Raw genomic sequence first — 14,476 nt, forward strand, 5'->3', positions numbered from 1 at the left:
AAGTGCTGACCTGTCAGACACATTCAACATGGTTGACCATTCTCTTATTGAAATCTTGTCCTCACTTGGCTCCTGTGACTTTGCCCCCTCCTGGTCACTTGGTTCTCTAATCACTTCCTTGGCATATTCTTCAGATAATGCTGTTCATCCACAATTCCAACTTTCAATGTATTTGGTCTTGTTTTCCCTCCACCCCTTAGATCTAGATAAACTCATCTGTAAAAACAATTCACCTTCCATCTCTGATGATAACTCATAGATCTATCTCTTGACTGCAGACCTGCCTTCTTTTTTTCAAACTAAAATTTCAGCCTGGTTCTCTGGCAGCTTCTCATGGATGCCTCGCCATCACCTCTAGTTCAACATGTCTAAAGCAGGTAACTTTGGGGAATGTTTATACTGCAGTGGCAGCATGTTCTTGTCAGGCCATTCTTAAGCACACCGTGCTCCCGTGGATGTGCTTCAAACCCAGAAATAAACAGATGAGGCCACCCAGTACACTCCATTGCAAGTGCTGTCAAGCATGTTGGAGATGGGGGTTCAAGAATGGTCAGAGAGGAATGCTCTAAAGCAACCTCAGGGGCATATTTGTATTTTTGAAAATGTATCACTGGAAGTTTCTGGGTGGGGCATGCTCAGGAATGGCCCAAGTGCAGCATGCTGCATGCCCTTAACCTCTCCCCAACAAGACCTCCCTTCCTTTTTTCTTGATCATTTTTTACAACACTGTCATTTGGGCTTGTCACCTGAATAACTTAAGGGTATCATCTTAAACTTGGATCTCTCTCAGATCCTCATGTCAATGCTATGTCTAAAACTTGTAGATTCTTTCTAAATAAAGACTACAAGCTTTCCTAAACCATTAATGCTACCGAAATATTCATCCAGCCTGGCATTATCTTAAACCCCAACACATCCTTTTCTCTGGCCTTGACAAATACAGGACCGCCTTATGTATTCATAAAGGTTCAGAGATTATTTCTCTAGCCTGAAGTTTTGTCCACGTCCCTCCTCTCTTTGCATTCTTTTCTCCATAGCATCAAATATACATTACTGGACTTCGTGTACTGAAGCTTTCACACCCTCACAGACTATTTTCAGATTACCAATCTTTCTCTTATTCACCATCAAGATTTCTACTTGATCCCAGGATGTCAGCCTCCATGCCCATGATAAATTTACACATGAACACCTTTGTGCTTTCCCCAGTTATGTCCTTTTCCTTTGGGAGGAATACCTCATAAGCACCCAAAAGCTACCTAAATATGCACCTTCAAACATCTTCTTAAGACTCACCCTTTCCTTGATGCCCATGAAAACCTTGATAACAATTAGACTGTTGAGACGTCTGAGCATCTTGCTGACTAATAGTGTCTCATTGTTTCCTTGGGCTCCCCCAATCTGTCTGCTGCCATCTGCTATTTCTGTCTTCAACTAAAATTCAAGTTCTCTGGGTAGTGACCATCTTTTTGTTCCCTAGAAGAGGGGACTCTGTTCCACAGCTGGGGTTTGGGGTGCTATGGTAATAGAAATAAAGAAAAAATAAATAATAAAAGGATCTCAGATACCATTATGACAAACAGGAAAGACAGACAGATGGGACTCTAGGACCCTATAGACCAGACCCTATAGACATACTTTCCCAAAAAAGCTCTGCACCAAGAGCTATAACTGAACTCAGTACTCAGCACCTTCAAAAAACAGGCGGTAATTATGGTCATACTGAAATCAGTAGTTTCAGTGATGTCAGGTTTCTCCTATCTCTGTTATTTCAGCTGACTTAAAAAAAAAACAATTTTGTAAAGCAGCAGCAGTGCTGTACCTGCATATATCATATTCAGTTGAAAAATAGAAATATCCCAAAGTTATAGTCTCTCAGTAGATACTCTATTAGCTGTTTGATCTCTAAGTAATTCTATCCTTATTAATTCTGTATGTTAACTGACAACATCCAGTGAGCCAGAGCCAATTTTAGTGTATTACATATGTTACTTAACAAAAGGAAGTTTGTTTCCATTGCAGTTACTTTGACACAGAAAGAACAAGTCTCTTCTGAGCTTTACATTAATACATTATTTAGAGGTTAGTACTTTGTCCTTAGATTGCACGGCTTAGGAGATGTCAATAACATGCAAAGTATCCCTCTTTGCCAAACTTATCTTTTATGAAGTAGAGCAATAGAAATTAAAGAAAAAAAAAGATAATTCAAGCTGTTTACATTTTTGAACAATTAAATGAAATGTCTTATAATTATTAATGTATGAGCACTTAATTGCTGCCTAAAGAATTTTACCAAGCCTGGACTACTCCAGGACTACTCCATTGCCTGTCTTTGAGATTACCATTTAGGGTATATCAGCACCACTCTGAATGGCTGTAGGGAGCATTGCCATGAAAACACACCTGGCCAATTTACTTCCATTCTGTGCAGACAGAATGCTGAAAAAGGGTCACATAACCAGTACCATAATTAGGCTCTTAGTATTTGGTAGGCTCATGATAGTGGTGCTTGGGACTGCTCTAACGTTGCTTTAAAACTTCAATATTGACCAAGTCCTGCTCTAATGGTGTCCACATTACGTTCATGGTGCATATGGACAAATGGAGGGGACATCATTTCAAGGAGACACTCTATGAGCACTTGACTATGTAGACTCTTCCTTAGTCTTTCAGTTCCCTGGCTTAATATGGATCAATTATTATTGTGAGTCAACTATCCTTTTGCTGTACCCTTTTCTTTCTGACAAATTATCTTCTTATTATGAATGGAAGTGACTTCTGTTATGTGAGCTTTTAACTTGAAACATTCAAACTGGGTGAAATTCATCTCTGCTGACAAGGACTAAGCAAAGATCACGTTGGCACTTAACACGCTGTGATATGTGTCTTGGGGGAAGAGAGGCAGTAGATCAGCTATGCTGTAGTGTCTCTATACAGTAGGGGTTCTAAATCATGGTGTAAAACCTCCCATCACCCTTAAATAAGAGCCGGGTGTTGGGGCAGGTCATCAGATCAGCACTTGTGCAGATGTGCCTACCTAAGCTAAACTGAAAGCGTGGTTACTGACTAGAGCAAACTGGGAAGATTGGATTGTATCTTTTTTTTCAGTCTTCATGATATTTCCTACAGAAAACAGGAATGGATTAAAATGTACTCATTTCCTTTAAAAGTGCTGGATTGTGACCTAGCTAGCCATCTGATGTAAATCCTGGGATTGCTTGGTTTAGCAGCTGTTAATATCATTCAAAATGCTCACAAGGAGGATGGGAACAGGACTGTGATTTCTATTTCCCTGTGCATCTAATCCCAGCTCTTCTGTGCAGAAGAGAAGGAAAAGGAGGCAAAAAAAATTTCAAATGGCAATGCTTCTTCTCCCCACTCAGGATGTGACATTGTACATGGCCCTTATATCCACTTAGGCACCACTGGTAGGCAGGAAGGCTTACAATGGAGCCCATAAGCATTATTTACAGCTTTTGCAGAAGAGCAATAGTAATCATTGCCTCTGTTTTTACTTGTACATAATATTCTCAATAGCTCTTTTTTCAGGCTCAAACTTTCCATGCTTGGTCTCAAACTAAGTTGTCTGGGGATGCTTGAGCATAATCCATTTGTCTGTTACTGAGTTAGATGCATATACATTGTGCACATCTAACTCACGGTCACATATTACTTGGGTGACTGAACTTTGTTTTCCACATAGTTGGCTCTTATTGAGGGCCTGTCAATTGGAAAGCCTGATTTTTGTAATTTTGATAACAACAACAAAGATTCAAAGATTCTTTACTGAGTACATTTTTTCACAGTAATTAATGGGAGTTTTACCTGAGAAGCAAGTGCAGGATTGGATCAATTATATACTCAATGCAACCCTCAATAAGTGTGTAGTGATGATGTGCCAATAGTGCTGCAGCTAGATCAGACTCCTTTAGCTGACAACTTTTTGGAATTTTATTTCCTAATTAGTTTATATCCCATGTGTACACTCATTCTGTACAAATATCACTTCCACGCTAGTTGTCCTTTCACACATTTTTACATTACATTTTCCATATAGTAGTGGTGTTTAAAAAAAACCAATCAAACCTACCACATCAAAAAAAACCCATCATCACTATAACCCAAGTATGTGCCTCGAAGATGAAAAAATGAATACTGTGTGTAAGCACATAACAGCTGAAGGGCCTTCACAGAGAATTTAGTTAACACAAAATGGCACAAATTTCAGAAATGGAGCTTGTGTGGCTGCAATAAAGAGCTGAAGTTTATGGAAATGTGCAGAAGTGTACAGTGCCATACTCCTTCATAACCAGTACCACAGCTATATACAGTCTTACTCTTAAAAAGTAACTGCAATGAAAAGATTAATTTTAAAAGCAGGGGAGCTACACTGTTATTGCTAAGTTTGGAACAAGGAAGGGGAAAGCGTGGGCAGGTGGAGGTGGCACTCATTTCCAGCAGGAGACCTTGGAGATCCTCTGAGTGAATCCCAAAGGACAACAGCTGCTCCTAAACTCTGACAGCAGGAAGTGTGCATCTCTATTCTGGCTGAGGTACTTTGTTAGGAAGAGGGATTGGGGGGAGTCTGGCATTGCTGGCAGCACTGATATTCTTGGTCTTCACTCAGTGGTGAACTCAGTGTTGAACTTCACTACATACAGAAAGCTAGTATCAGACATACATACACCTCAGGTCCTACTAAGGCATTCACATTAAGACATAAGTGGCCTTGTGTAGGCTTTTGGCTTAGGAACACAAGAACTGGGATTTTTCCCAACCCATTTCTCAGGTCTGTGAACATGGGATAAAACTTTCCTTGGACTATTCCCCTTCATCCTGGCAGTCAGCAGGCCAGGGTGGTTTCAATCTGTTCTTCTGTTTCTGTGTACTGAGGACCTAACCTTTCTAACACTCGTGCTTTCCAATATGAGCAATCTCTGACTTCATTAGGACTACTCATACTAGCAAGCCTAATGCTGCAAGATTTTTTTAAGTAAGGAAATGCACAAGTTAATATTTTCATAACATTAAGTAGCCCATATATGTTGCTAAGTTGTAACCAGACCTGCAGAACTGTTAAATATATACTTTTCCATACAGAAAATGAGATATGGCTGAGTTAACATTTATTGTTGCTATGAGAATCTTAATTTGTGCATTTCTGACTTTTTTTCCTTTTCTTTTTACTATTTCTAAGCATGAATTGGCATTCTTTGTTGATGCAGAACTGTGAACTCCAAGTTTGTCTGAATTCAACATATATGATCTAATTTTAAATTTGTGTTGCAATTTTATATTATCAATCATTTATTCCATTCTTCAGTCATAATTTTTACTGACACACTTAACATTTAGTTATGACAATGCATTAAAATGGTGGTCTGGTAGTGGAATGTTGAGTATAATATTTAACTCAGGACATTCAGTTACGCATTACAGCAAAACCTGTTTTAAGCAACCAGGGAAGGGACCAAGAAAACATAATTACTTATCAAAAGTTGCCTCTAAACATAGGTGGAGCATAAGTTTACACAGGTCATTTAAGGATACTTTGGAGTAAGTCCTTGAGTCAGACAGCTATTGTAATAACTGTACAGATTTCACTTGGTAATTGCAGACAATCAATACAGGTTTTGTTGAAGACCACATCCTAGGCTCATAAGAAAGTAGGGCTGGAAGGGACCGCCTGACGTCATCTAGTCCAGCCCCCTGCTCAGAGAAGAATCATCCCAGTCAACTGTCTGTTTAATCTACTCTTGAAAATGTTCAAAGATGGAGATTCCACATCCTCTCTGGGTAGCCTATTTAAATCCTTAGCATCCTCATAGTAAGGAAGTTCTTCCTAATCTCCCATCTAAATTTCCTCTGCTGCAGTTTGAGGCCCTTGCTCTTGATCCTGCCTATCTCCTTCCTCTTTATAATCACCCTTCAGGTATTTGAGGACTGCTATCCTCTGCGAGTCTTCTCCCCTCCAGACTAAAAAACCTAGTTCTTTCCACCTTTCCTCATAAGTTGTGTTTCCCAGGTCTTTAATCATTTGCATCACTCTTCAATGGCCCTTTCCAGTCTGTCTACATCTTTCCTGAAGCCTGGGTTCCACAACTGGACACAGTACTCTCCAATGAGGCCTCATCAGTGCTGAAAAGAATAGAAGATTTGCAAGTGATGCTCCTGTTAATACAACCCAATATGCTATCAGTCTTTTTGCAACAAGACCACACTGTTGGTTTCTATACATTTTATGCTTCATTGTAACCCCCAGGTCCTTCTCTGCAGTACTGCAGCCTAGCCAGTCATTGCCCAGTCTGTACTTATTCATGCAATTGTTCTGTCCACAGTGCATGACTTTGCACCTGTCCTTGCTGAATTTCAACATGTGAATTCCAGATAGCATATCCTTTGAACAATAGGGCCTTTAAAGGTGTCTCAAGGTAAGCACCCAAAATCAGTAGTGACTTTTGATCCTTATTATTTGTTAATAGGTGAATCTGAATTTTATGCATGAAATGTACATCCAGATATACTTTATTTCAAATCATTAAATACTTTAAGATCCATGTTTCCCACTTAGAAAATAAAGGAAGATCAAAGCGATTAACTCTGCATGTCTTTGGTCAGCATATTTTTACATAATGATGCTGTTTAGCTACACAAGAAAAAAGGTGAACCTTGCTATTATCATGGGGCAAGACAGACACATGCTTTCTCCATGCTAGTTAGCAATGACTTTAGCAGTATCCTGAAAGTTTCTTCACTATCTGCTTGGTTATAAAGCACAACAGCTATTTCTAGGTCACTTCAGGAGAATCACTGGATATTGTATCAACCCATCTGATCTGGTATAGGGACATGCATTTCACAGTGCTGTATCATCCCATCTGTAAAGGACAGCTTATGACTCTTCTTTTATTAAATGGAGATCACTGACTTCCTCTTACTGAAAGTCACTGCAATAACTAAAAGAGGAATTTATATTGACTTTTATTTGTGGACAGGATCTTAGCATGAATATTCTCTCCTTTTTTTCTGAAAAGTCCATTAGACTAAAGCTTTAATATGTCCTTAAATAATTCTCAATTCACTTAAATCAGAAGGAAGTTCTCTGCACAATACATAAAACTAACTAAAAATTGCTCAATAACTCACCATTTTTGTTTCATATTTGAAAAAAATAATGTTCTAGTCAGAATACATATTCTAATTCACCTCTTCAAAACTCATCAAACTACCTTCTTTTATTCTAGAGTAATAATAGGCCTCTGCAGTACTGGACTTCTATTAATAAAAGTAAATGTTCTCATGCATGAAAGACAGAGCAAAGACAGTGTAAGTGAACAAAGGCAATACCCTTAAAAGGAGATAGACACAGTGGACTTCTATGCCCTCAAGGCCTAAAACCTGATTAAAAGCCATTTTGCACCAATATTTTCTAGTGGTAGAAAAACGTTGTTTTAATTGGTTAACTGTATGTTTCTCTAACTTAAAGCATGGTTAGTACTGTTTTTAACTGAATGAGATTTTCAATATTAGATCATTTCTGGGTAGATCAATGACTGCGGTTTCCTTTTTGAGGAGGCAAAAACATTGCAGTATTTTTTTTTTTACTATTTTTCTCTACATCATGTAGATGGCTCCTACTTCAAGGCTGAAACTCCATGAAACAGAAATCTAGGAATGACAGCTCTGAGAGCTACTAGCAGCAGCTGGAAGGAACGTGCTATCTTCTACCTCCTTCTTCAGATAGGGTACTGACACTGGCAAGCCCTGGGGCCTATTATTAAGGGTAGACAGTGGAGCCAACAGATGAAAGAGCATTGGAACAGGAGCAGAGTGAGAACAGCAAGATGAAACATTTCAGCTGGAAGTGGGATTAAGAGAGGGGCTGTCCAGGGGGAAGTTGGGCAAAGAAATAGGGCTGAAGTCATGCTGCTCCCTCCTGTTTTCCACAGCTGAGTCAGTAAAATTAAAAATAAAACAGCCAGCTTCAACTTAAATGTGTAAAAATAGAATGCAAATATAGACATTTTACATTTGATATCAATTGTTCTACTGGAAAAGACCACAAAACCTACCCATATAGTATTCTGGCTCCAGCAGTGGCCTAAACCCTGTTATTTCATAGAAAAACAAAAAGCCCCTATTTCTACAATGAAATCTTCCTGGCCCCGTCAATGCATGCCCTGAAGTGTGAGGTTTGATGCACTAATTAGGATCCAAATGACAAACAATAGAATTACTAGAGACACTATTTAATTCATGTAAACATATAATCCATGTAGCATCCTTATTAGGATACTTGCCTCAACAACTTCCTGTGCCAATGAGTTCCACAGAGTAATTATATATTGCATAAAACATTACTTAACATGTTGCCTTTTAATTTCACTGAACATCCTCTTGTTCTTTTTGTAATGGGACAGAATAAAAGGAAGTGCCTCTCTCATGGGACATAAGTAATTATGAAAATACACTTAAAAGGAAAATATCTCTGCTCTGTTGTCAAGTAATAAAACAATGGTGCCTTTTGCAGTTGGTTAAAAAAACCAAAGGAATTGTATCAGACTTTAACATTCCATATTACTGTCAAAAAGAAAAACATTTAGCAAAATATGTGCTTTCATTCTTGTTCACTGTTTATTTTTTTAATTTACATCATTGACTGTTTGCAAAATTTCCAGGGAAATAATTTTATATAGGTTTTTTTTTTTTTTTTTTACTGCATAAGAAGTACAGCCTTCTTAGTATTCCAGAATCATAGTATTATATAAATTTTGGGGCCTGCATCTCCTCCCAAATAAAGTTATTAAGAAAACACAAACAGATGTTTTCTAGGGTCAGGCCCTGCAATTTTTGAAATCCTTATTTGAAAATTACCTAGCTATAATCTTCAGAACTTACATCTACTACTATAACTGTATTTACAACTTTAGTTATTTATATGTACTTTATTACAATATGTAATATCAATGTTCCTTGTAAAGGTTACTATTTTATAGAAATTAGACTGAAGTTATTACCAATCAACCTTTTAGCAAACTTAGTGGGATAAGTTTCAGAATTTTTCTCAATATATAATTTATTTTTTATTCCATTTGCTATTGCAGAGAATTGTTTTAGCTGTCTTAATTTCAAAACCTTTTTCAGTGTAATAAAAAAAAGTATTTTTGGTAGAAGTCTCTTGGTCCCATTTCAAATTATGTTCTGAAATATTCTTATACTGATGAGGAGTCATTATTGTAGTGATTTTTTCTGTTTCAACACAGTATATTAAGCCATGCCTCTCAACCAATCAACCTCAGTATAAAGTGTAAATGAGGTCAAACAGATTGCTCACTAAATCTTTGATCAAGTTGTCTGATCATATATAGATACAACTCTCTGAATTGTTGTATATGCTGTATAATGTTATCATACAAATTTAAGCATTTCAGTTACTGACTGCTGCTTGTGTATATATAGATTAACTTGCTGGTCATAAAACTACAATGAAAGACAGAGTACACCAATATTTAATTAAGACCACCAGTCTTTTCTCTCAAAAATTAAGAAAGCCAATGTTCTTTAGGTTTGTCCAACACATGATGTTGTGCTTCATATACACATTTTCTAAAATTAAACTGAAATTTGTCAAATACTGTGTTGTAACTTTAAATATAACTGACATATTGGAATAGATAGAGGGGTAATTATGATAAACTACACAACAGTGCTATTGTAGATAATATCATTTATCAATCCTGTGGTCCCCATCATTCATGCATTTACAGTTTGGGAATACAGTGACTGCAAAGAATAATAATTCATAATGGCTACATTCTCAATAGTTCATGCTAGCTCACTAGACAAAATAAAAAAGGTTAATTGTATAACTGGAAAAATGTAAATTTTATTCCAAGAAAATTAACAGGCTACACAGGTAAATTTTGGCAAATGCAACTTTATATTGAAATCCACACATCTGTATCTTAAAGAAGGAAAGACTCACAGACTCTAATGTATTTCTAAAATACTAAGAAATCATATATGCTTCCACAATTTAAAACTTAAATAATTTAAAACAACCAATACACCAAAATGTGCAGAAAATATAAACAAGACTGTGCCTTCAGTAGAATAAATGCTTCACAAATTGTGCAAGATATCATACTAAGGCTGCGGTCTCCCCATGACAGCTGTCTTAAAATATAAACATACATCAACTGCCTGTGTTTCTCAGAACAAACTAGAATGGGCAGCACACCTAGAAAAAATCATATCATCCCAGTGATGTGCATACTGATTTTGGGAACCATGGGAGGAAAAAAAAGGAAATAGAGGATTAAGTGATCTTTCATGCACTCCCAAATGACTGACCAGAGTTACTGATTCAATTTTCCTTGCTTATTTGCTTCAATGCTAAACAAAATGGAAGATACTAGATAACCCTTTAAGGCAACATGTGTTTATTCTGTATAATTATGACTGTTCAATTAGGACTGGATATTATCATTAACGTTGCCTAACAGATTGATATCTAGCTTTTTAAAAATATAAATTAGAGTCCAAGAAACTTTATACCAAATCAGCAAAAACCACAGAATACAGTTAACTGCTAGTAATTTCACTGTTAAGGAAAAATGGTATTTAGAAAGAGTATTATATTTGGGGGGAAAAATGGAAAATCTAATCTGAACAAAAATACTGGTTTGGAATGCTCCCCAAAACTTACTCACAAGGCAAACAGATTTGTAAGTGTGATAATCCAATACTGCATGGCACATCTTTAATCAGTTACAGTACTTAAGAGTCCCCAATTTTCAGTCTTTGCAAAACAATAACTGTATGAAATGTTTTAAAGGTCTTCGGATGTCTAAAATTAGTTTTATCAACACATTAACCTCATATCAACTTAATTTATTAAGATGTCCAATGCTAATCTTTTTGATGGTCTTATTTTATGTAGTGATATACACAGCATTTAGCACTGATACTTAGCACCTGCTACTTTCATTATCTAGATTTCAACCACATAAAGGAATTCAGGGCAGTAGTTCAGTCCTTTGTTCTTAATTACAAACCTTCAGCAGTGGTCAGCAGGAACACGTTTAGGTTTAAAATGGGATTATAGGTGAGCTATTGCAAAGACTGCAAAATGTTGCCCAAATCCTTACAACTGCTGACATCCCATTCTTGATTTTCTTCTCAAGACATGGCTACAGGCCACAATTGCTTAGCAGAGAATGGTAGTGTTTCACAAGGCTAAAGATTTACAGATGCTCCCTCATATAACACAGTAAGGTTCCCTTGGTAACCTGGATTTTCTGCAGTAAAGAAGGGTTGTGCTGAAACAGCGCCTCAGCTCCCTGTTGGAGAAAATGCAGACAAAAGGATTGATTCCAGCTTGGGCAAAACTCATCCAGACAGCAGCCGTTAGAAATCCCCCTGGTACTACAGGCCCTCTTGCAAAAACTCTCCAGTAACAAGCTACCAAATAGGGACCCCACAAGGTCAGAAAGAGAAATGTCATAATGTAGAACATTCTGCTGATTCTCTTTTCCATTTTGAACTCATCTAAAACCAGTAGCCTTCTCCTGCCTGTGGTGTTCGCATTTTGCCTGATTCCCAGCAAGGTTGGTGGTGTGGGACCCCTTCCAAATCCAGCCAGCCAATTAGCAGCTGCTTGACCACTGGCTCCGGGACCATGAAAAGTCCAGTTCTGGCTCACCGCTGCAACAAACTGGACTGGCTTCATTTTCCTGCGATCATGAACGAAAAATATCAGCTTGAGGTAGACAAGCTGTGTGGCTAGGAGTATAAGGGCAAGAAGAAGCATAAATCCCAAAGAATCATTGGCCCTGAAGGAACGATGCTGAAAGGTACATTGGTCTTCCTCCCTAATGAATGAGTAGGTGCCCACATCTAAAACTGGGGGGAAAGCCATAGCTACCGAAAGGGTCCACACCATACAGATTACTGCCAAACAAGTCCAGAAGGTCAGCCTCTTTGTATAAAAACGGTGGTGGGCAATAGCTAAGTATCTGGTGACACTTATGCAGAACAGCATGAAAGCAGTGTGGAAGCAGGACAACACCCCCAAAAAGGCAATCACTTTGCAAGTAAGAGTCCCATATGTCCAAGTAGAGCCATTTTTTACAGAGGTGAAAACAAAGGGGAAACAAATTGCAGATCTGAGGATATCTGAGCAGCAAAGATCCAACAAGAAGTAGTAAGGAGCTCTATGCAAGGTCTTATCTTTGACTAGCAAAATGGAGATCAGAAGGTTACCCACCACACTGACTCCTATTATGAAACCCAGGGAAGTCAGTTTCAGAAAGGCTGTTAAAGGAGAGAGATTTTGTAAAATGTTGTCAGCTGCATGGCTGTAGTTCGCCATAGATGGATGGATGATATGGATATTGCCTCAGTCAAGTCTCATGATCTATATATAAGAACAAGGAAAAAATAGATCCATACATCTTACTGAAAATGTAATCCACAAACAGAACTGATCTTGCGTCTAGTCATACAGTACATCCTCTTTTCTTCTTTCTGATTTGTCATGCCATCAAAATATCTGAAAAAAAATGAGCTATCAGTTCTTAAGTTAACAAGTAATGATGTCATAAAGTGCTAACAAAGATGTTAATTTATGGAGGAAGAACCAAAGGAAGGTGTAAATTTGAGTACTATTATTTGTTTTTAAAAACCATGAGGCATGTTCTTTATATGACCTGCATACTTTCTGTATAACGTTATTTTCAGATTTCATGGATTTGAATTGCTTACAATTTTAGAGCTGACCAAACAATGTCCCTTATATTAGGTAGAATACGCAAATGCCCAGCTAAAGCCTTGGAGGCTTTGTGAATAAAATAATCCCCAGCTTGCAAGTCCAGAAATTAATTATTCACATCTTTGAAAAATCCTAAAAGGCTGCTGAGATTTTGACATTACCTACATTTATTTTACATCTACAGTATTTGTCAATGTTTTAGAGGCAGCTGCTGTGTTGATATGGATCACGCCCAAAGAAACCCTGCAGAATTTATGTTTTTTAACCCAAGTCACCAAAGCACATTAATCACACAATGTTAGTTCATGCACATTTTAAAGATAAAATGTATTCATTACATCCCCCTATAAACCAAGATTTTATCATTCAGGCTCTGAAATAAACACATAGGCTAGACAGACCACAGCACTGTATTTTAGGGGGGGAGGGCTTTTCCCCCTGCTCTTGCTAATGCGAATCTTTGAAGCCCAATATTATGATGATCATGATTAAACCCGGGTTCATCTCAATACTGAAGAAAAATAAGGAAACACACCCAAGGAATAAGTGCCCGTCCATTTGGAAGGGTTGGCTTTAATAGAGAGACTAAATGGAGCTCTCTTTTGGGGCTCCACTCCTCCCTGTGAACTGCAACAGAATATATTTCATGCACAGAAAATAATCATCATCATCAGAGGAAGACACTGCTGCTTTTCCCGAGCCAGGGACCCGGGAGCCACAGCAGGCAGGATCAGGCTGCTCTGTTATTCCCATGGAGTGTTTCCTATGCCACCTCGGGTGTACAAAGGCGACTCGCACTGAATCCCAGTCAAACCCGTGCATTCTTACCCCGCACAAAGCGCCTGATTGCTGCTGTGTAAACAGAGGCTGATCAGATCATGGCAACGGTTTAAAACCATGAAATCAGCCTCCCCCCAGCCGCTTCCCCCCGCTCCCCGCTCGCCCCTCTCCATGCACATACGTACACAGCGATGCGGGGACGAAACGCTCCTGTGCTCCGGCGGAGCGCCGCCGCGGCGGCTTTGCAGCTCCATCCGCCCGAGCCCGGCCACGCTCTCCAGCTACGGGGAGCTCGCGGGGAGCCCCGCGGAAGAGGCATTGTCCGTGTCCACTTCCATTATGCAGTTTATTAAAAAAAAAAAAAAAAAAAAAAAAAAATCCCCAAGGGAGGTAGCTCTCCCTCTGTGTGCACAGACCTGCAGCTGCATCAGCCCTGTGCCCCCCTCCCCCCCCAGCCCCTCTCCTCCTACCTGTTGGTGCTGGAGATCCCCACACACCAGAGCTGCTTCTTTCTATAAATTGCTGATTTTTTTTTTTATTATTATTATTTATTTATTTATTTTTGCCTTGGTACCTTGACTGAGAATCCAGTCACTGGCTTGGGCGGCGCATGCTCACTGAGCCTCCTTGAGCTGCTTGCCTCGTCCTCCCCTGTCGCAGCGGCACAATATCTCCCAGTAACGCAGCAGCAGCAGCAGCAGCAGCAGCAGCCGCCTCAATGAGGGCAAGGCAGGCGCAGCAGCGGCAGCAGCAGCACATTTCCATTGCAATACTTAGCTGAGCTGGGTGTCTTGGGGAATCTGGGCAAGCCTGAGGAGGAAGGGGTGGGGAGGGGATTTAGGCTCTCTCCCCTTTGGCTCTGCCTTTGCACTCCTCCAGCCACCCCTTCTCACTTACCATTCTGGCCTGGGAAGGAGCTCATTT

At 39.0% G+C, this 14,476-nt stretch overlaps 1 protein-coding gene across 2 annotated transcripts; it reads right to left on the reverse strand.

The window, feature by feature from the left end:
* Positions 1-9,491: 9,491 nt before the first annotated feature.
* On the reverse strand, positions 9,492-14,171 carry GPR85 (G protein-coupled receptor 85). Of its 2 annotated transcripts, none has more exons than XM_019543405.1 (2): positions 14,023-14,171; positions 9,492-12,553 (listed from the first exon to the last, which is right to left on the reverse strand). In XM_019543405.1, the coding sequence occupies exon 2, from the start codon at positions 12,371-12,373 to the stop codon at positions 11,261-11,263; it is 1,113 nt and encodes a 370-aa protein (XP_019398950.1). In that variant the 5' UTR covers positions 12,374-12,553; positions 14,023-14,171; the 3' UTR covers positions 9,492-11,260. The 2 variants fall into 2 exon arrangements, with proteins under 2 accessions (XP_019398950.1, XP_019398949.1); XM_019543404.1 differs by lacking the exon at positions 14,023-14,171 and adding an exon at positions 13,738-13,909.
* Positions 14,172-14,476: the final 305 nt, after the last annotated feature.

The sequence above is a fragment of the Crocodylus porosus genome, unplaced genomic scaffold (genome assembly GCF_001723895.1).
Source record: "Crocodylus porosus isolate Cpor-Errol unplaced genomic scaffold, CroPor_comp1, whole genome shotgun sequence".
NCBI lineage: Eukaryota > Metazoa > Chordata > Crocodylia > Crocodylidae > Crocodylus > Crocodylus porosus.